Source organism: Monodon monoceros, unplaced genomic scaffold (assembly GCF_005190385.1).
Source record: "Monodon monoceros isolate NGI ecotype Baffin Bay Population unplaced genomic scaffold, NGI_Narwhal_1 Super_Scaffold_22, whole genome shotgun sequence".
NCBI classification, from domain to species: Eukaryota; Metazoa; Chordata; class Mammalia; order Artiodactyla; family Monodontidae; genus Monodon; species Monodon monoceros.
In genome coordinates this window covers 634,687-656,378 of record NW_021703779.1, presented here as the reverse complement: position 1 = coordinate 656,378, position 21,692 = coordinate 634,687, and the positions used below count along the sequence as shown (strand labels likewise).

At 42.3% G+C, this 21,692-nt stretch overlaps 1 protein-coding gene across 2 annotated transcripts in view; it reads left to right on the top strand.

The window, feature by feature from the left end:
• FRMPD4 (FERM and PDZ domain containing 4) overlaps positions 1-21,692 on the top strand; it is a 538,713-nt gene that overhangs the window by 484,299 nt on the left and 32,722 nt on the right. For both annotated transcript variants that reach the window (XM_029239932.1, XM_029239931.1), the window contains 3 exons: positions 6,746-6,791; positions 15,434-15,538; positions 18,094-18,201. In XM_029239932.1, the coding sequence (XP_029095765.1) occupies positions 6,746-6,791; positions 15,434-15,538; positions 18,094-18,201 (259 nt within the window). The remainder of the gene's footprint in view (positions 1-6,745; positions 6,792-15,433; positions 15,539-18,093; positions 18,202-21,692) is intronic.

The following is a 21,692-nucleotide window of genomic DNA, read 5'->3' as shown; positions in this document are numbered from 1 at the left end:
CTGTTAGGAATCGATACAGTGGATAATTGCAGTCACTGTTTAGAACAGTGGAAAAGTCAACTGTATTAAACCTCCATTTCAAGTAGTCCTGTGGTGACTTTTCTAAAAAGGAGGGGCAACATTCTTTCCTCCAGCTTTGCCAGCAATTGGCTAGGCTGACTTTATATTATTTCTAGGCACCAGAAATCTCTGTGTTCTTTTCACATCTCCAGGTTCAGGTAGGAAGAGAAAATAGAAGGCGTCCCAATGGCTTCATAATACCTTACGATTGAAGAAAGGTTCTTCTGAGCAAAGAGTCATTGGATAAATGCTGTTAATCTGTTCTTATTTACATAAACAGTGGCTGTCCACCAGCAGAGAGTTTAAGGGCTGAAATACACTAGCTTTCAGAAAAGAATATTCTTCTGATCTCTTTGAAGAACTCTGAAGTCCAGGTAGAAGAAAGACCCTTACGTGTGCACGCATTTGCCTTAGAAGTGGGAGTTCAAACACCCTTTCACTGTGCCTTACCACCTTTCTTTCCAAATAAAAATACCACACATCAGTCTTTCGAGTTATGTTAGGATGTCATTTTACAGTTCACAAAATTCTTTCATATATCGCCCTAAATTACCTCTTTATTTTGCCTTTTAAAAGCCTAACCTTTCAGCCTTCATGAATTGATTCCTTCTACTTGTGAAGTTTAAAATCGTTTCATTAACTTGTTTGGACTTTTTTTAAAGCAACACTCGTGAATTTTGACATAAAATATATTCTTTTTATTTTAGTGTTTTTTTGTTTATGCTTCATTTTGTTCTGTTTTCCCAGTCTCTAAGGAAATCTCATTGCTCTTCACAACGTAAATTCATATTGATCTCTGAGTTAGTCAGGGGAATCTGTTTAGTCGGTCTAGAAGGGAAGTATACAATAGCGCATGCCAATGTGATTATGTATTGCAATATTAAGATCATGTAAAGGGCTCCCCTGGTGGCGCAGTGGTTAAGAATCTGCCTGCCAATGCAGGAGACATGGGTTCGAGCCCTCATCCGGGAAGATCCCACGTGCTGCGGAGCAGCTAGGCCTGTGTGCCACAAGTACTGAGCCTGCACTCTAGAGCCCGCGTGCCACAAATACTGAGCCTGTGTGCCACAACTGCTGAAGCCCATGCTCCTCAACAAGAGAAGCCACCGCAATGAGAAGCCCGCGCAGCGCAACGAGGAGTAGCCCCCAGTAGCCGCAACTAGAGAAAGCCCACACGCAGCAATGAAGACCCAATGCAGCTAAAAATAAATAAATTTATTTTTTGAAAAAAAGATCATGTAAATATGAAGTGGGAAAATCAGTTTAAGAAAGGTGCCAAGCTATCCTGCTCTAAAAGAAAGCAAACACCAACTTTAGCTTCATTGTTGAAAGGGATTTTAATACTGAAAGCCTCGTTAGAATCTGAGGTTATTCATTTGCTACAACAGAATCCCATCCAATGAAATTTTAAAATGGGATGTGGTGCCAAAGAATGCCCTGCAAGCCCTGATGCTGGGTGTCCCAAACATGTTTCAAGGGACTTACCATCAAAAAATAAAAGACTTTTGTTAAATGAATGAAGAGAGAGGAATTAAAGGCAAATTTGATAGGAGTGGTTTAGGGTAGGTTAGACTGTATCTTCCTCTGCAGGTCAGCACTGTGATACAGGGATTAAAATGATGTTTTTCTCAAATTCAACCATTTAAAAAATATTGGCACTCTAATTTGAAATTACTCTTTAGAAGTAGAAAATTCACTTGGCATTTATTATGAAATAATACTTCTCTAAATGTGCTTCCAACTGGATTTTTTTTTCAAGTCCCTAGCTGTTTTCAGCCTGCATAAAAAGAAGTTATCTGATGACTTGAATGTGCCATCTTTCATTCTGAAGTCTAATCTTCCTGCTGAGGCTATTTGTAAATGGCTTAGGTCTTCTTTTTTTCCTCCTAGGATCTCAGGGTTAGGAATTCTAAGGAATCCAAGTCATTATGGAGTTAATTGTTCTCGTCTGGCAGGTTATAATTCAATAATTATAGGCGAGAGAAAACGGAAGAAAAGCATATCCCCAGTCCTAATGTTAAATAACATATTGGAATGTTTTATTTCACTTCAGATAACTTCATTTACTCCTTAAGTGGTAAAATTAAAATCAATATAGGTTATGTTTCAGGCAAGTTACAGGGAATTAGTATAGACACAAAGAATTTAAATGCTGTAAATATAATAGACGTATTTTGAAAAATGGTTCCCATTTTCAAATTAACAAGGTATACTGTGCAATACTTCTTCCTGACATTCTTGACAGAAAAAAGTTCTGTGTAAGGTGAAGTCATGGGTGGACACTACTTTTGAGATACTTGTAGGTTAATTGGCTGTGAATCTTTCTTTGTTGGTGTGGCACACAGAATCTAAGATGGCCCCATGGATGGTCCCTGCCTCCTGCTGTTCATAACTTTGTGTATTTCCTTCTCTTTTAATATGGGTGGGACCTGTGACTTGCTTCTAACCAACAGAATATGGCAAAGGTGATGGAATATCACTTCCATGATTATGATTGTGTTACCTAAGATTATACCTTCCATCTTGCCAAAGGAGTCCCTCTCCTTTGATCGTTTTTTGAAGCAAGTTGCCATGTTGAGGGGGCACATGTGGCAAGGAACTGAGGATGACCTCTAGCCACCTGCCAGCAAGGAACTGAGGCCCTTGGTCCAGCAATCCCAAAAGGAATTTAATCCTGCCAAAAAACCACAGGAAATGGATCCTTCCCAGCTGAGCTTTCAGATGAGACCTCAGCCCTGGGCAACACTTGATTGTGGTCTCATCAGAGAACTTGAAAAGGATGACCAAGTTAAATCATACTCATCTGTCTGCGTCATAGAAAGTGTGGGATAAGAAATGTGTGTTGTTTTAAGCTGCTAAGTTTATGGTAATTTGTTATGCAGCACTAGATAACTAAAGAAGCTAGCTTCTGTGATAGGACAGAGTAATGATCCCCTAAAGACGTCCACATCCTAATCCCCAGAGCCTGTAACTTTGCAGGTGTGATTCAGTTAAGGATGGAGCAATTTTCCTGGATTGTCCAGGTGGACCCAGTGTAATCACAAGGGCCCATACAGGTGAAAGAGGAAGGCGGGAGAGTCAGGGAGAAATTTGAAGATGCTACTTTGCCTGGGTTTTGAAGATGGAGGAAGGGGCCATGAAACAAGGAATACAGGAAGTCTTCAGAATCTGGAAAGGGTTCCAGAATAAATGCAGCCCTATTGACACCTTGATTTTAGCCTAGAGAGGCCCGTTTCAGACTTTTGACCACCAGACTTGTAAGATAACAAATCTGTGCTGTTTTAAGCCACTAAGTTGTGGTAATTTATTACAGCAACAGTAGGAAGCTAATGCAGTCTATGCTTATTTTGTTAGCATCTAAGATGTATAATGAGTCCTCCTCCAGGGGCTTGTCTGCTCCTAACAGACTGCACTGGAGCTGTGAATATTTTCTTCTTTTTCCAGAAATGAATAAATAAATACGGTGCCATTGAGCATTGCTGTAGGGAAAATGAGAATTTTTTCCACAGCCTTGTGGGCACATCCATCCTACCACCTCATACCCCTCATTCTTGCATTTACCTTTTCACTGTTTCTTCTTTAGGTTCTAAGCACAGACTGTCTTAGTCAAGGATCGTTTGGACTCAAATAATGTGATCTATTCAAGTCAGTTTAAGTAAAGAGAAATTGGGGATAAGTGTAGCAAGTAGGTCTCAGAGGATGGAATCGTAAAGCAACTGTTCTTTTCCCCCATTGCCCGTTCAGAAGAGCTCTCCAAGGCCAGGTCTTCATTAAAATCTCAGGCAGGTCTGCAAATGTATTGAGCAGGTTCAGAAAATTTCTCCAGTCACTTGGACACTTGTAATCACAACAACCTGTAATCTGTAATTAAAATGTTCAATTGTCATGTAATAGTCAAAACAGCCAACTCCACAGAATTTCTCCCTTGCCCCTATTTCCGGCCTGGGAAGCCTGTGCTGGGTTAAGGGGCATTCCCCAACATTCTTCTCTAGCTTTGGCTTCTTCCACGTTGAAATGAGGCCAGGACAGTGAGGTAGAAAGCAGGAAAGTTCTCACTCGATTGGCACCAAGGTAATCCGACATTGGTTTCCTCTGTCCATGGAAGATCGTGTAGGTTGACTTGTGGACACATTTGTAGATTTCTGGAAGACTTCTCTGTTGAGTTGTTCCAACTGCAGTTCCCTTGAGTCAGATGGTACCCAACGGCTGGCTGTGTCCAGCACTCCTTAGCTTCTACATCTTTCTACTAAGGCCCTCCTGCCCCTGGAAGAAGCTCAGTTGAGCAATGCCTTTATTAAATGACCCCAGGGCACCATTTCTACCGTGTCTTCCAGATATCGTCCACAGGAATTGCACACTTAAGGCCTGTCTCAGTGGAAGGGTAATAATTTTGCAAATATAGCTTCTGCTCTTTGGGCATGTGCTGCTTCCTCAGGCCTCTCCCTGTTACCATTTTTAAAAATTAAGTCATGATTAAGACCCCAAGATGAATAAGAGTCCCAAACTGTGGTTTTTAATACCTCCTTTGACAGTATGCAGCACCCTGTTTTGGCATGTGGGGGTGATTGGCATGAGGCCTCAGCTGAATCTGCCCCATCATCGTAGCACCCTGTAACATATGAACACGTGTAGCTTCTATCTTTTTTCCCCTCTAGGATTGGAATCCTAAGGGACCCAAAGCATTATGGCATTAATTCTCCTTGTCTGGCAAGTAATAATTAAGTACTTGTAGATGAGAGAAAAGAGAGATAAAAGCCCATTCCCAGAACTGATGATACATATCATACTGAGATATTTTACATTAGCTGTTTTACTGATGTAAAATGGTGAGCAACCAGCCCTCAGGAATGGTGGGAACCAGGCCTGCTCAGGGGACCCCTGGCATCTGTAACCTTTATTCTTTCTTATTCAGTCATGAATGTGACTCGGCTCCCAACTCTCTTTGTCTGTGTCTCTTAGTTCTGATTCTGGAGAGAAGAGATTTGATGGCCTCATTCCAACACTCGGGTCCAATCAGCTGTGCCCTGACGATGAGTTCTGGGCCCATTGCCTGCTGCTGAGGGCTCTGGGGGCAGACTTGGGTAGAGCAGGCCAGGCAGGACGAACAGGCCCACACCACGGCTGCCACACTCTGATTCCTCCTGCCGCATCCTTCCACGACACTCCATCCGTACATTCACGTGCCCACCCTCCTAGTGCTGGCACCCGCCTTGCCTCCAGTGCTTCACTTCCATGCATTCCACGGCAGGGAACATCCTCACCCGCATTCCCTTAAAGGCTAGTGGCAGAATTTCTTTGTGATATAAACCAAAGTGGAGTGGCTGGGTCATAGTGCTCGTGACGCTGAAGTTTGCCTAGGGGTGCCAGATTGCTCCCCAGAACTGCTACACGGGGCTCCGTGGCCACCAGCAAAGCAAGATCATTCATCCCAGCCACTGGGAATTCTCATTTGATTACACTGTTGCTCTATTAGTCCTTCTAACGGGAACACTGTCTGCCACTCCGATTATTGGGGCTTTCCGCCAGCCCTTGGCAACTAAGAATTGATGGGATCAGACAGGCCCTCCCCACCATCGCCATCAGTTCTGATTCGATTCTTCCTCCAGTTCTTGAATTCTAGTCCTCTTTCTCCTCTCCATTGATTTCTCTTCTTCGCTGCCCCGACCGACTCCTTCCATCAGGGGCCACCCCTACCGCCACTGGGGCAAGTCACATCGTCCTCCCCAGGCAATGGGCTTATAGTAAGGGGCTGAAGAGCACTTAATGCTAGAAATGCAATTTGTCGTGGCTTCTCCAAGAGAACAGCACTGCCACAGATCCCCTTCGCTTTAGTCATTTGGGCAGGAAATCACAAAAGCAGGTAATTAATTACCTCCTACAGTAAAAAAAGTCAGCTCCACCTCAAGAAAATGGCAAGTGACCTTTCTTCTACTCAGGATAAAAAAGGAACAAAGGAAGGAAGGAAGAAAAACTATTATAACCCATAATATGGTCTTTCCCCAAGGGTTCCAGTTATTTGAAAGGTTTGGGTTACTTGGGGGAAATTAAATAAACCATTGTATTACATTGTTGTGCTTTTGGCCACACAGTGTTCCCTATGGTGAACAATATTTCCCAATGAGCGCCCATCTGAAATGTTTATCGGCCCAAGGTCATGGGCATTGTTACTGCAGCCTTAGAAAGCCACATGGTATGGGAAGTCACATTTACTGGGATACTGTTTTTACATAAGAAACCTACAGTGACATTTTTCTTTCATGATGCTAAGAAGATACCGACATTCAATGAATTGATAGAATTTTTAAAACTCTATCCCCTTCCAGAAAATTACACAGACATTTTAAGCAGCTAAAGGAAAATCGGAAGGGGAGAATCCATTTTGAGAGACTGAGTTGATGCTTTTAAAATCCAATCTTCCCTCAGCGAGTTTTATTTTAGGGCTCTGCTGTTTGGTGTCGCAGATAATATCACCCAATATAAACTGAATAGGAAGCTTTCCACTGGCTGAACATTTGATTCCAGTTTTCTCTGTGGTCCGAAAGCCCACTTGTGAGCCCTTTGATTCTCTGCCCTGGGAGCCCAAGGAACATTCGCCAACATCACACATTTTGTTTTAAAAGAGCACCGTCACCGATAGAGTCCAGGCTCTGCGCATATCATAAATATTTTGTTTTCTCTCTTACAGAAGCTGCAAAGAATCGATACTCCTCGCTGTCATTCAGCCTTACCCTGTAAGTGTCCTGTGAGTAAAAGTGCATCTATAAAAAGATATGGGTTACAATAGACTTTCACACACCATCTCGCACTTCCAGTCTCCCCCTCCCACTCCACTCCAGTGACTAACAGCAGAGAGAAATAACATGCATTCACAGGACCAGTTCCAAAATCTTGGTTATTTGTATTTTGTACTCCATGACAGCAGATCCTTCATTGGACAGAAAAGAAAGTGGTGCATTTCCTAAATAACTTGAAAATCAACTTTTCAGTCCCATGTGCCTCTCACATCTAGAAATGACACAAAACTCAAGAATTTCCTTGTGATTCTTAAGTTTCCAGCTTAAGCATCACAAGTCTAAAGGGAATATCTAATTGTAGGAAGTTGAAGCATGGTTGTTTCTCTTACCCCCATTTAAATAATTTGGTGGAGACATTGGACGTTTCAGCGGCCTTGTCAGGAAGGTGGGGAGTGATTAAAATCGTACTGCTTTCAGTTCCCATGATTCTTTTAAAAACAACTTTATCATGGTGTAATTCACATATCGTAAAATTCACCCATTTCAAGTGTACAGTTCCGTGATCTTTATAAAGTCTACTGAGGTACGCAACCATCACCACCATGCAGTTTGAGAACACGTCCATCACCCCAACTGGATTCCTCATTTCCATTTACAATGAATCCCTTTTCCTACCCTCAGTCCCAAGCAGCCACTAATTTACTATTTATTTATTTCTATAGATTTGCCATTGCTTGTGAATTTCATACATGGTCAGTGAACTAAAAAATACCGAGGAAAATTCCTTCAGATTTTTCCCCAAACGTTTACTGTCAATATCTTGTGTGGCCTTCACATGGAGCGGCAGAGATTCCAACCTACTTAGGCTTTTATTTTCTTCCCCATAGAGATTTCTACATCAATTCAGAGGCTCTGGCATTTGCCGGTCTCCATCTTGTGACCAAACTCTTCATCTCCCCTGTCCTGGAATTTTCCTTCTAAGCACTATGGGCTAGTCATTTTAGGCAGGAAAAAAATATGTATTCAAGTTTGTGATAAGATCACAAATTGAACTAACCAAGACCACAAGTTATGCCACGTAGGGTCATTACTACATATGTTAAAAGCACGGTTTAATATTGAATGTTACTTTTAGTCCGAACTCTTTGACACAGCTACACACGCACACACACACATTTGGATTTGAAATCTAAGGAGACAGCAGGAGGTAAAAGAAGCAAGACTTGAGATCTAGTTCCCAACAGTATAAAAGGTGACTCCCACACCTGCTCTGGACCCCAGTTTCCTCATCGGTGTAAGGAGAAGGTCAGGTGGCATCCCGTCCAAGGGCCTTCCTGCTTCACTACCTCGTGACCTGGCGATTCTTTCCATATGAAGTACAGCTCATCTGTTTTTAGATTGTTTCATTTAACCCAGTTGTCACTCACACCTCCTTCAAATCTATGCACACTTCTTCATTTCTTTGCAATGAACAAATGCATTTGGGTAAAGCCAATGTGAATGTCTAACATACGCAAGTGATGGACCAACTATAAATTCCTGGCGGAACTACAAGCTTGCATTGTCTTTCCTGAATTCTCTCTTCCTACTTTATAACCTATTAGTAATGCAAGATCAGAACCATTTTACTCCAAACCAGGTTAGTTTTCCAATGTGGGGTCGCATGTTACCCCCAAACAGTAAACTTAGAGGAGTTTTGCATTTAAGTTAAGGGTTTTGTCTTGTTGCTTTGCTTGCTTTTTTTGTCATTTGAGTCTGCATGACTTGTTATTCATATGAATACTCATTACTATCCGTGAATCATGGAACTTCCTCTTAACAGACAACCTGGAATTTTCTAGGAGTTCAGCTGACTCCTGCTGTTGTGCTATATTGAAAGTCAACGTTCAGGAGTGTTGCTTGTTCTTATGGCCAACGGTTGCACCTCTGTTCCCCAGAGTCACTCTCTCCCAACCAGTGATGAATTCTCAACTTTGACCAGCCCGCCTTCCTGAAATGCCCATCACATACTCCACCCGCGACCTCCTCGGCTCACCAAATCCTTCTCACCTTTCAAGTCTCAGCACAAATTCTGAATGCTACCCCAGAGTTTCTCAACATCAGCACTGTTGGGCTGGAGAATTCTCTGTTGGGAGGTGTGTTTAGCAGCATCCCTGTCCTCTACCACTAGATGCCGGTAGCATCCTGTCCCAAGTGGTGACAACCAAAATGTCTCCAGACACTGTCAAATGTTCCCTGGGGACCAAAATCACCCCCACTTGGGAACCAGTGTCCCACACCTAAAGTCTTCCCTTCTTGATCCAGTCCAAAGTGACCTTTTCCTCCTCTGAATTATAAGAGTTGAAACCCCAAAGTTACTTAAATAGATACATTAAATGGAGAGAGGGGTGCACATGGGAAAAGAGACTGTGAAGTTTTACTTATATTTTTGTGTTTGGATTTTCCTATAAGCAAATGGCTTTTTTTAAAGGTTTTATGTATTTGATGAACATTCTCTTGGCAACCAGAACGGACATACAGAAACAGAGGACCCACCAGACCAAAAGAAAGTCTATAAATTCTACTTTTATTACAGACAATAGCATTCAGCATTTTAATTTCTTTGCAGCTTACTGGTCAGCATTTTTTTATGTTGTGTTTCTTCTGCATAATAAGATCTGGTCAAGACAGAGAGCCAATGTTTACAGCTTTCTGCCATACTCCACGTGTCCCCAGGGCACCCCAACATGACCCAGCCACAGAAATCAGTCTCCAGTGAGGCCCAGGTCAAGGGAGCTTGGGAGAAAAGTCTTAGGATTCCCAAAATTCTTTGATAAGAAATAATTCTTAACAGGTTTTTGCCTTCTTATTTTAAGTATTATGGAGGACTCTCTCTCCACCATTTTTACTTTATTTCTTAGAGAAAAATTGTGGAAGTGCAGAAGGAAATACAGAAGCAGAAAAATATGTGTTGGCAATACTTATCCTCAGAGACAACCAGTGTAAACATTTTGGCCTATTTCTTTCCAGTCTTTTTGTTCTAATGCCTTGTCAGCAGTTGAGATCATATTACATGTACACTTTTATTCTGCATCTTTTACTTAGTATATCAAGCATTTTCCCGTGTCATCAAGGATTCTATATAAGCATTATATACATGGCTGTAAAACATTACATTGAACCAAGATTTCCTTAATCAACACCCATCATTAAGCCCACTGTCTCTAATGTGTTTCTATTATAAATAATTCTGCAGAGAACATCTTTGTGTATAAATCTTTATCTGTATTTAATAGCTTTTCCTCAGGATTGAATTTTAGAAGAGGAATTTTTGGGTTACTCGTGGACTTTATTTGTTTTTTTCTGACACACCATCTTCTTCCCTTATGCTGTTACTTTTTTTTTTTTTTTTTTTTTTTTGCGGTACGCGGGCCTCTCACTGTTGTGGCCTCTCCCGTTGTGGAGCACAGGCTCTGGACGCGTAGGCTCTGCGGCCATGGCTCACGAGCCCAGCCGCTCCGCAGCATGTGGGATCTTCCCGGACCGGGGCATGAACCCGCGTCCCCCGCATCGGCAGGCGGACTCTCAACCACCGCGCCACCAGGGAAGCCCTACTGTTACCATTTTTATTCCAGATCTTTCTTGGCCAGCTGCTCCCCTCTTTCCTTTCCATAGTTCCCAAGTCTAGAACTTTCAGAGCTTTCCAGTCCAACATTACCTGAGACAGAGAGTATTTAAAGAGTCTCTGTAACCTCTCCTCATACAACCCCAAGTCAGTGGGACTTGGGCTAAGTCACTCTCAGTTCTGGCATCCCTGAGCTACCATGATTCACCTTCCCTCAGGTTTTTTCTAGGCCAAAAACTTGAGAGACCTGCTTGCCTGCCTCTCACTTCCTGCCTACCTTTCACTGTGTTCCACATACCTGAGGGAGGCTACACACCTCCTCTTGGAAGCTCCAGCATAGTAGATATTGTCAGAACCCAGAACATATCCCCTTGGCATGTGTCATGCTGAGCATGCCGGCCCAATTTCCAACTGAGAGCACCAGTGATTCCTTGCCTGTGGGTTATTTCTGGCCACAGGGCCATGCTCATGGAGCAGGCCAGAAGTGCTCTTTGAGCACTCCACTAGGAATTCTCACTCTCAGAAGAGCAGCCACTTCATCACTGATTGACAGGAGCTGGTGGATAAATACCCCAGCTCCCTCTCTCCTCAGTCAGTGTAACTCTGAGGCATACAGCCTGCCGTGTTTTCCAGACATTCCCAGCAGGGTTAAACGCCAGTTGCTCACAGTGGTGCCTGACTTAACAATGAATGCTTCATTGGCTTCCTCACCCGCCCTGTCTCCCTTCCCCTGCTCACCTACCCATGCTCCCTGGGAGCGTCTCCCAAATCAGCTACCTGCTTGTGAATCCTGGTCTTAGGGTCTGCTTTGGGGGAAGTCCAAACTAAGTCATCCGGTGATAACTGTGGGCTAGTTAGTCCTCACTAAGTATGTACTCAGTGCCTACTATATAAGTGTCCTTTAGAGCTACAGGGTTGGCAAATTCAAGACCTTACACTTAGCTTCAGAAATTTATCTCTTTTTTTTAACATCTTTATTAGAGTGTAATTGCTTTACAGTGGTGTGTTAGTTTCTGCTTTATAACAAAGTGAATCAGTTATACAATATACATATTTCCCCATATCTCTTCCCTCTTGCATCTCCCTCCCTCCCACCCTCCCTATCCAACCCCTCTAAGTGGTCACAAAGCGCCCAGCTGATCTCCCTGTGCTATGCGGCTGCTTCCCATTAGCTATCTATTTTACGTTTGATAGTGTATATATGTCCATGCCACTCTCTCACTTTGTCCCAGCTTACCCTTCCCCCTCCCTATGTCCTCAAGTCCATTCTCTAGTAGGTCTGCGTCTTTATTGCCATCTTGCCCCTAGGTTCTTCGTGACCTTTTTTTTTTTTTTAAGATTCCATATATATGTGTTAGCGTGCGGTATTTGTTTTTCTCTTCCTGACTTACTTCACTCTGTATGACAGACTTTAGGTCCATCCACCTCACTACAAATAACTCAATTTCGTTTCTTTTTATGGCTGAGTAATATTCCATTGAGTGTATGTGCCACATCTTCTTTATCCATTCATCTGTTGATGGACACTTAGGTTGCTTCCATGTCCTGGCTATTGTAAATAGAGCTGCAATGAACATTTTGGTACATGACGTTTTGAATTATGGTTTTCTCAGGGTATATGCCCAGTAATGGGATTGCTGGGTCGTATGGTAGCATATACCCTGAGAAATTTATCTTACGTCTGTAGTTTTGTTTCAAACTAAGTTATAATGACTTCTAAGAGCCTCAGGAGCATGTCAGCCATCTATCGTGGCCATCTTAGCAACAGCTAATTTGGAAAGAGGTGCAAATTTGGAAAGAGGTGATTAGAGGCCTTTTAATCTTAAAATTAATTAACAGCCGGAAAATCTGATTATTCGAAATAGTAATTATTTGTCATTTCCACCACAGGATATGAAGTGCTTGTGATCAGCACCTATTGGTCGGCAGGTTGCCAGGAATTAACGTATCAGGTTTTTGGGTGGTGCACATTGTATATTTTTTAGCGACAAAGAGAGATCTGAGTCAAAACTGCAGTCATGACTGGTTTGCATACCCCATGTACCAGAGGTAACTCCAGCCAGTGGAAGAAGCCATTACTTTACTGATTCTAATTCAGTAACCTTCAGACTTGTAGAGCTAATGTTTTTATCATCAAAAAGTAATTTTTAAAATGTATGTCCATTATATGAAATAGTCACAAATCCAGAACAAGAAAAATGCAACTTGTATGGATTCTTAGATTCTTATCCCAGGTCTGTTGACTTCAAAATATGTATAAAGTAATATTTACTTAACTACCTTGGCTATCTAATTTTCTTTCTGGTTTTCCTAGATTACCAGGTTTGTCATTAGGGCATGGGAAATAAATTCAGGAATGAGGCTCCAAGAAGCAGGCATGCAATAGCTACAGACAGAAGAGACAAGCATCCCCAGCTTGACCAGTTCTGCTCTATGGGACCACTTTAGGGGCAAATAACCCTCTGTACTTCCATAGGAACATCACTGCATTCTAAGATTATACATCAAATGAGATGCATAGAAACTACATTCTGTTAAATATATTTTTTATTGAGGCAAGGAATTATGTAACGTTTTAGAAAAATAAGGTAAAATACCACATTTAAAAATTCAGATGCATAGAGGAATGAACCTCAGTATCTGGCACACTGAACACATGTGAAATACATCATTCCCAGACAATGCTGGGGAAGTGCGGTGTTACTGCATTCAAATATCTCATCTAATTAGCAGTGTCTGTTCTGGGTAGCTTTATTACAGCCGCTTCACTTGAGCTAAACGCATTGTGCCAACGTAAATATCCCCTGCTTAAAATCATTACGGGAGAATAATGTTTTCCCTTCAGCTAAAAAATGGCATATCAAAAGCAAATGAACTCCCTACTGTATGATTTGCTCATTCATCATGACTAAGCTTGGCCTGTAATTACGGTACTGAAGAGAACATCCCTGTCCCATGACTTCAGCTTTGTAGTAGGACTTTTAAAAGTCACATTGAGCATGTTCAAAGCTATTCTTTTGAGGAGCCATTCAGAGTTTTTCTGGAGTTTTGTTTCATTTTGTTTTTAAAGGGCAGCCGTTCTCTTAGAACATCTTGCATAAGTGGAAGAATTGAAACTCTGGAGGCCAAAGCATCCATCTATGCTGCCCTTAAGACACGGGAACTTTTGAAATAACAGGATTTTCTGAGCATTAAGGCAGAACTCCACCCAGGAATACACATCCACATGTTTTATCATGTGTTTTTCCAACAATGATTGTTTTATTATAACACATAACGTAAATCTACCATTTTAACCGTTTTTAAGTGTACAGTTCTGTGGCATTAAGTACATTCAGAATCTTACGCAACTATTGCCACTATCAAGTTCCAGGACATTTTCATCACCCCAAAAGGAAACCCCATACCCATTAGTCACTCCACATTCTCCTCACTGCCGTCCCCAGCCCCTGGCAACCACTAATCTGCTTTCTGTCTCTATTCCGTAGAGACAGAATCTTCCTATTCTGCACATTTCGTAGAAGTGGAATCGAATCATACAATGCGTGGCCTTTTGTGTCTGGTTTCTTTCAGTTATCATGATGTTTTCGAGGTTCATCCGTGTTGTAGCGTGTATCAGAGCTTCATTCCTTTTGTGGCTGAATAGTATTCCATTGTACGGCTAGACCACATTTAACTTATCCATTCCATCATATTGTTTTTAAATTGATCTCCAGTATACTTGTATTTGACAAAGATGGGAATCCTTTTATTGTTTTCATTTTACTTGAAATTCAAAGTATGGGACACCCTAACTGGCTTCTGTGCTTTGAGGTTAATGCAATACACAGGAGGATGAACCTCTGTGTTGACTCTAGAGTCAATTACTAGAATTCTTTACACAACAGCCTCAATCTCTTAGAACTGTATAGTATGAAAAACGTTAGGCTGAACCGTGTGCCGTTTCCAATATTTGACCATTTTAATCTATAAAATTGCAGTTGTATGATTCAAGCTAAATATTTACCTCTGTATTAGGTTCAATAGAGAATGCATTTCTTTTTCAAAATAAACAGATGGTGCCTGCAACATGGTAGGGAGCTCACCTACCACATGAGTTCCCTTCCCCTCACAGGCTTTGTTAAAACAGTGCAGTGAGGCTGATTCTCAGATGAAGGCAGTTGACCAAGATCACAGCCTCTAAGCAGGTTTTATCATTGTCCTTCCCATTTCTGAGGGAGACCAACTGAATCCCTCAGCCCCTCTTTCCAATGAAAGACAGTACAGAGGGCCTAGAAGATGAGGCAGAACATGAAGTCGACCTTTTTTTCTGATATTATTTCTTATTTATTTATTTATTTTATTGAAGTATAGTCGATTTACAAGGTTGGGTTAATTACTGCTGTGCAGCAAAGTGATTCAGTTGACTTTCACTTCTAAGTCAAGACCTCCTCTCTACCTTTCACTTCTAAGTAAGGTTATAGGATCACAGGTTACCAGTAAGAGGCTGAAACTCAAGTTTTGGGCTCATAAAGCGTGGGAGCTTTTGCACGTGTGCGTGTGTGTCCCCTTACCTGCTCACGTGCCCATACACCATTAATGTGAGTGACAGTAGGATTATCAGTCATTTTAGAACTATCAGTGGCTCTTCTCCACCTTGTTAAAATACATAACTAATGAGCAACTTGTCATAAACCGAACATGAGATTTGGCTACCACCTAACCTTCTGCATGGTACTCAAAGCTCCGTATTGGAAGCAGGATTTATGTACTTCCACAACTGTCATTTTAAAAGGTCCTTGGAAATGTGCTCAGTAAGAACATGGAAGATGCTGTGTATAGTTCTGGTCTGGTGGCTAAATCAAACTTATTGCTTGATGAACATAACAGGGTTTCAACTGCATCCATAATTTGTATTTAGTCCTTGAATTGGGCACGCACCAAACACTTTTTAGCAAAAATGTTAAATATCTGGGAGGATAAAGATAGGAAACAATTCTTACAAGGTTGGCCTTACATTACCAATAATCAGATCAAATGTTTTCTTATTTTCTAGTCTCCCAAATCAGCATTTATTAGTGCTGCAAAAAAGGCAAGGTTAAAGTCCAATCCAGTCAAAGTGCGATTCTCCGAGGAGGTCATCATCAACGGCCAAGTGTCGGTGAGTTGACAGACACCCGCTGGTGACTCAAAGAGAGGCCTTGAGGTGTAGGGGCTTTGCACTAAGCAGAGCCAGTCACCCCGCTGGAATGATCAGTTCAGAATTGGTTGTTGGATTTCACAGGGGTGTCGAATCTCAGGATTGTAGACGGCTTGAGAGATCGCCAGGCTGTGCCAGCTGTATTCCTTCTTACAAACCCAGAATACATAGTAGTCCGGTGTTTCCTTGAATGCTTCCAGAGTTAGAGACTTCACTACTTTACAAAGGAGTTCGTTTGATTTGAGATCACTTGACGTTGCCTCATGTTGAGTAGAATATGCCTCTTTGAAACTTGCACCTATTTCTCCCCATTCTGCCAACTACGCATTCTTCCATATAACAGCCCATTCTATATTTTGAGAAGGGTTTCCCCTGAGGTTTTCCTTATCCAAAATAAAATGTCTCTGTTCTTTCAACTAATCAAAATGGAAAGAAGTTAAAATGATGGGAAAAGTTTCCTATATGCAACCAGGAGTGAAGAAGTACTGCCCACACCTCCATCAATAGGTCTTGATAGGAATCATGATTACTCAGGCACATAATTGATCTTCAAAATGAATGATGCAAACATTGATAGGATGCTTATTTTCAATTTTCCCCCAAAATATAGCCTAGTATTTTTGGTTGTCAGCAAGCTACCGTCCAGGGTGCTCATATTTTTTGGACCTTTGAAATGCCACCTTTTGTTGTCGAGGTTTTGTTGTTTAAATAAACTCAAAGGGATAAAAATCTCATCCACGATATACTTGCTAAGGGCCACAGACTCTTCCCTGGGTGGTCCTGGATTTGAATTTGCAGATAGAGGCCTGCATATCCCGGGCAAGGCACTCATGGTGCCAAGTGTCTTCTGGCCAAAACTTGCTGACCTGCGTCTGCCCCACTCGGAATCCAGGGGCTTAACTGGCCAGTCTACCAAACCGTTGTGATGTTTGTGGGATGGGGCCGAAGGCTGTGCTGCCCCATGTACATTTTAGCTGTGGCCTTGTCCTCCCAGTGGCCATGTCCCACCCCATCCCCTCTGCCCCCTTTCACACCACGGTCTGTTCTGTTCCTCTCGGTGAATCCCCATCACTCTGGATGCAGAGTTACCATAATTATCATTTCAGAACAAGACTGTCCCAGTTTAAGGCTGTTAGTTCCAGTCCCAGAGGAATGACTATGACACAGAGGGTCGTGGGAAACATACCTCATCTTTTCTCAAGCTTCTGAGCATGAGATTGGGCAATCAGTTTACGCATCTTTAGAGAGAATATGATTCCAGGAGCTGCTGTGGCAGCTTCCCCTTGTCCCTGGATAAAAAGCAGCTGGTGTGTGGGGACAGCTCTGGGGGTCGAGCATCTGCAGCATTCGCAGCCTCACCACAGGCCTGAGCGTGGCGGGGACGTTCGGTCTGCTGTCTGGCCCTCAGCCTTTGTGACCCGCTTCCTTTCCAGTCTCCTCTTGCTTTTCTGAGTCATTGTGTGGCCTTCCTTCTGGACTTGGAGCTGTACTAACTCAGTGAATTGGGCAGCAGGAAAGTCGTGTGTGAAGCCCTCAGGAGTAGAGAGGAGGGGAGGGGAGTCAGAGAAAGAAACAGGAAGCGAAAGGCGTGAGCCTGTTTCGGACATACTTAGGGACTGAATTCTCATGGACCAACTGTAGGACGGTAGCAAATCTCTGGCCATCTCCTCTCAATTTCCTCATCTGTAAAAGAAGGGACTTAACGCTTTCATAATTGCTGACTTCCCCTCCACTCTTGTGGCTTCATGACCAACCACGTGTTCGTGGAACTCACCCAACTTGCCTTCCTGCTCCCCCTTTTGTCTCTCCCCACTTCCAGTTGAAGAGAAAATTCAAAGGAATGTGTGTCTTTTGTTTACTTTTGGTTGCGCTTCAAACATCTCTTTTTGACTTATTTTTAAGTTATCTGTTTGTTACAGACAGTGTTTTATTCTTTTAACACACTAACCCATTCCTCATATATCCCCTTGGAGTTTGAGGAACATCGCTAAATGGGTTAAAAATCATTTCACAAAATTACTTTAAACTTGAAGCTTGTTAATGCTTGTGATTCGCCATCATGACCCCTGCCGACAGGCATCATGTGAAACATCGTCATTGCTGGTCCTCTTTCTGTTTAAGACACGCTGCTCTGCTAAAGTCTGGCCTTGTGGTCCCAAACATTGTGGTCTAATTACAAAGGTGTTATTTCTGTCATTGCGTTTTCTAGTGGGAAACCTTGATTTAAATTTAAAAAAAAAAACTCATCTGATCGATCTTCTGACGGGAAAAGTTCTTTTAGTTGATTCAGCTGAGTTATTTGTAGCTAGAAGAGAAGAATTTTGCTATGAACAGCTGAACTCAGATATCACCAAAGGGATACTTTGCTTGGCCTTAGGGAGTTTGATTCTTTTATTGTTTTATGCTGTGATTAGAATAAATTGCAGATATATGCTGCTTCTACAAAGGGCAGAATCCTAATTCAACTGACTTACACCCCCTCCTTTTTTTTTTTTTTTTTTTTTTTTGTTAAATAGGAAACTGTTAAGGATAATTCACTTCTTTTTATGCCAAACGTCCTGAAAGTCTATCTGGAAAATGGGCAGACCAAATCGTTTCGCTTTGACTGCACCACCTCCATAAAGGTAGGAGGACCCGCTGAACTGTGTACCTGGACACTGCCAGGTACGGCGTGGAAGTCCCACTGTGACTCTTGTGCGGCTATACCTTCATTCAGAACTATCTGTTTATTTCTGAGATTTTTTTGGTTGTTTCCAAATAAGGTAGTGTGAATACTTAAACACAAACCCAAACAAAAAATTTAAACTAACAAGGTTCTGCTCTGCGTGTGTGTGTGTGTGTGTGTGTGTGTGTGTGTGTGTGTGTGTGTGTTGCAAAACAATATAATATGCTATCAGTCATGAGATACTAGGGCTAGTCATTTTAATACAGCTGAAAATTAATTAAAATAGTGTGACTGTCACCAAGAAGGCTTGGCACCCTGCCCAAAGCCAGCGTGATTTCTCAGCCTTGTTATCCACGGAGATGATTAAGATGTTAGATATTAATTGAGTATCTGCTACTTTGGTGTCCAGCAAAAAACAAGGGATAGAATAATGTAAAGGTAACATTTACTTTCAATTGCTGTAACCAATTTCATGGAAATGATACATAAAAAGGCAGAAATGAGGTGTACTTTTAGGAGAGGGGAGAAAAGGAAGAGTCACAAAGCAATCCTGTTATTTCAGAGCCACAGGTGAGTTCTACCTAATGAGTTCTCACCTGGTATAACAAAGCGTATGGGTTCTTTACCCCCATGTTTCCTTCCTGGGGAAGAAAAGTGCATATTCTCTATTTTATTGGGCAAAGGTGTGTTCAGAAATTGATTGCCCCCTAATGTTCTATCAGCCTAAAATAGGCTTTCTTCAAATGGCACAATAAAAAGGGTTTTATTGAGGTTAAAAAAAAAGGGGGTACCTAGTGATGATCTGTACAATAATGTATCAAGAGAATATCAACTTTGTATTAAAAAACGCCTACCAATAGTCAACCTCTAATTCTCTTTTTTTTTTTTTTTTGCGGTACACGGGCCTCTCACTGTTGCGGCCTCTCCCGTTGTGGAGCACAGGCTCCAGACGCGCTGGCTCAGCGGCCATGGCTCACGGGCCCAGCTGCTCCACAGCACGTGGGATCTTCCCAGACCGGGGCACGAACCCGTGTCCCCTGCATCGGCAGGCGGACTCTCAACCACTGCACCACCAGGGAAGCCCTAATTCTCATTTTTTAAAAATTAATCAGCATAGACCTTATGAGTGGAATTATTTCCGCCAAGGCCAACTCGCTGTGCATTCTTATTGCCATGATACCACAAGCAGCTTGTTCTGAATTGCTTGAAATAGGTCGTGATTTAGCAGGTAATAGAGCAGACAATATTAGATTGATGAGGGACCATTTAAATTATGCTTAAATCATTCCAGATGAAATATTAACTTCCTTTGTACAAGACTGCTAATTTTAAGTGGTGATGACTGAAAAAGCCCTTTTCCTTTATTCCTACTCAAAATCAATTTATAGTGAGATGTTACTCCCAAGTATTGATCAACTAACTTAGTGGTCAGCAAAGTTTTCCTGGAAAGGCCTGTAGAGTAAATATTTTACGCTTTGTGGGCCATTTGCTCTCTGTTGCAACTACTCAACTCAGTTGTTGTCTCATGAAAGCAGCCAGAGGCAGGTGGGTTCAGGAGGTCCTTAAGACCACCCTGAGCTTTAATAATTCACCCGAAGCACTCACAGAACGCAGCACGTTGGTATCCTCGCAGTTACAGGCAGAGAGCCCCCAGTCATCGTCCCCCCGGGGAGTCATGCCAACACTGCTTATTTCTCCCAGCACTGATGTGTGACAGTGTGCACAGGGTACTGCCAACCAGGGAAGTTCGCCCGAGCCTTGGTGTCCAGAATTTTTATTGCGGGTTGTCCACTTAGACACAGCTGCCCACCTGTGTGGCTGACCTTAGCACCCTGCCCCTCCAGAGGTGAGCTGATACCACATGGTCCATGGTCCCCACCATGAATCCCATCGTTAGCATAGACTATCCAGTGTAGCCCAAGACACCTCACGCGCCACCACCACCACCACCCCCCCCCCCCCCCCCCCCAGTGAACAAAGATACCTCTATCAGGCAGGATACTCCAAGGGCTTAGAGGTTACCTCCCAAGAGCCAGGGGCAAAGAGGCAAACCTTTCTTCAGGCAAGACTCATCCTTTACTGTACAGATAATATGTGAATGAATGGCCTTGGCCAGATTCCAAACGAAGGGGCCAGGCTCTAGTTTGAAGACCCCTGACCTAACCCAAAAGAACTACATTGTTTCAACTCCCTCTGGTACTGTGGCTTGTTCTGTGGTACCAACTGGTCAGAAAAGCTCCTTGCCATTGGAGCCCTTACCCATCTGAAGATATAGGTAAAGACTTGAATGCATTTCTTAACAGAAATAAATCTAAATTTAAAAGAGAGCCCTGTTGTTAATTCCCTCTGGCCTCTTTATTATAGGAACCCACCCCAGACTAAGTTTGATTTCCCTGAGGATGGCAGATGACAATGACAAGATGGGGAGCAATGCAAAGCGTCCACATGAAATTAAAGCTATCTTAGTTTGTGCCTCACAGCCTCATTATCACCAGAGATGCAGACTGGGAGGCGTAAACTGGAAATAGTATAGGTATGAAAGGGATATGATGCTGTTTAATAAAAATTGCCAAAATTCTTGCTTACAGAGTCACAATAGGAAAACACTATTGCTGGCACATGTCCTCCCTGGTGATTCAGGAGAATGTTTTATAAAATATGTGTTGCCACACAGAGGCTGGTTTTCTTTTCTCTTTTCTGGGTCTTGAGCAAAAATTATGAAACAGAATCTTTTTATGAAATTCAGTATAGTCACGGAATTTCTGTTGAATGATTTTTTTTGGTGGTGGGTAGGTATGGGGATCTTTGTTTTAAAGGAGCCAGAGGAAATTGAAAATGGTCCACGGGGAAGAATCAAAACCCCAGAAAGAGCAATTAAAAAAAAAACTTCTATGTATGGCCGGGTTTCTCTCCCTTGACATTGTCAGTCCTTTGGACCAGAAAATTCCTAGATGCCAGTAGCATCCCCAGCCCTGTTGTGACAACCAAAAATGTCTCCAGAAATTGCCAAATGTTGCTCTGTGGGATTTTAGCATCTGAATATTAGTTATCTTTGAAGAGAGATCACTTACTAGTTTTCAAGTACATGAAAAAAGTAATGGTTGAGGACATTTGTTTACATTGCAGTCCACTTGTGCTTGTGTATAGAACACCTTTCTGATCATAAATGTTTAATCCTGTGAAGGATTGCTGACAAAGCTTGCTCATTCTACCTTCCTCGGAGACTTAAAATAAAAGCTGATATATGTAGATCATCATTGTCGACAAAAATAATCAATAAACAATCAATAAGAAGAATAGAAAAGAGTTTTATTTCAGCCAAACTGAGGACTATAGACCGGAAGCCAGCTTCCCAGATTACTCTGAGAAACTGCTCCAGAAAAGCATGGTTTTCAAGCACAGTTTTATATCTTGTCAGGAAAAAAGAACATTAAACAAGTCAGGAGTACA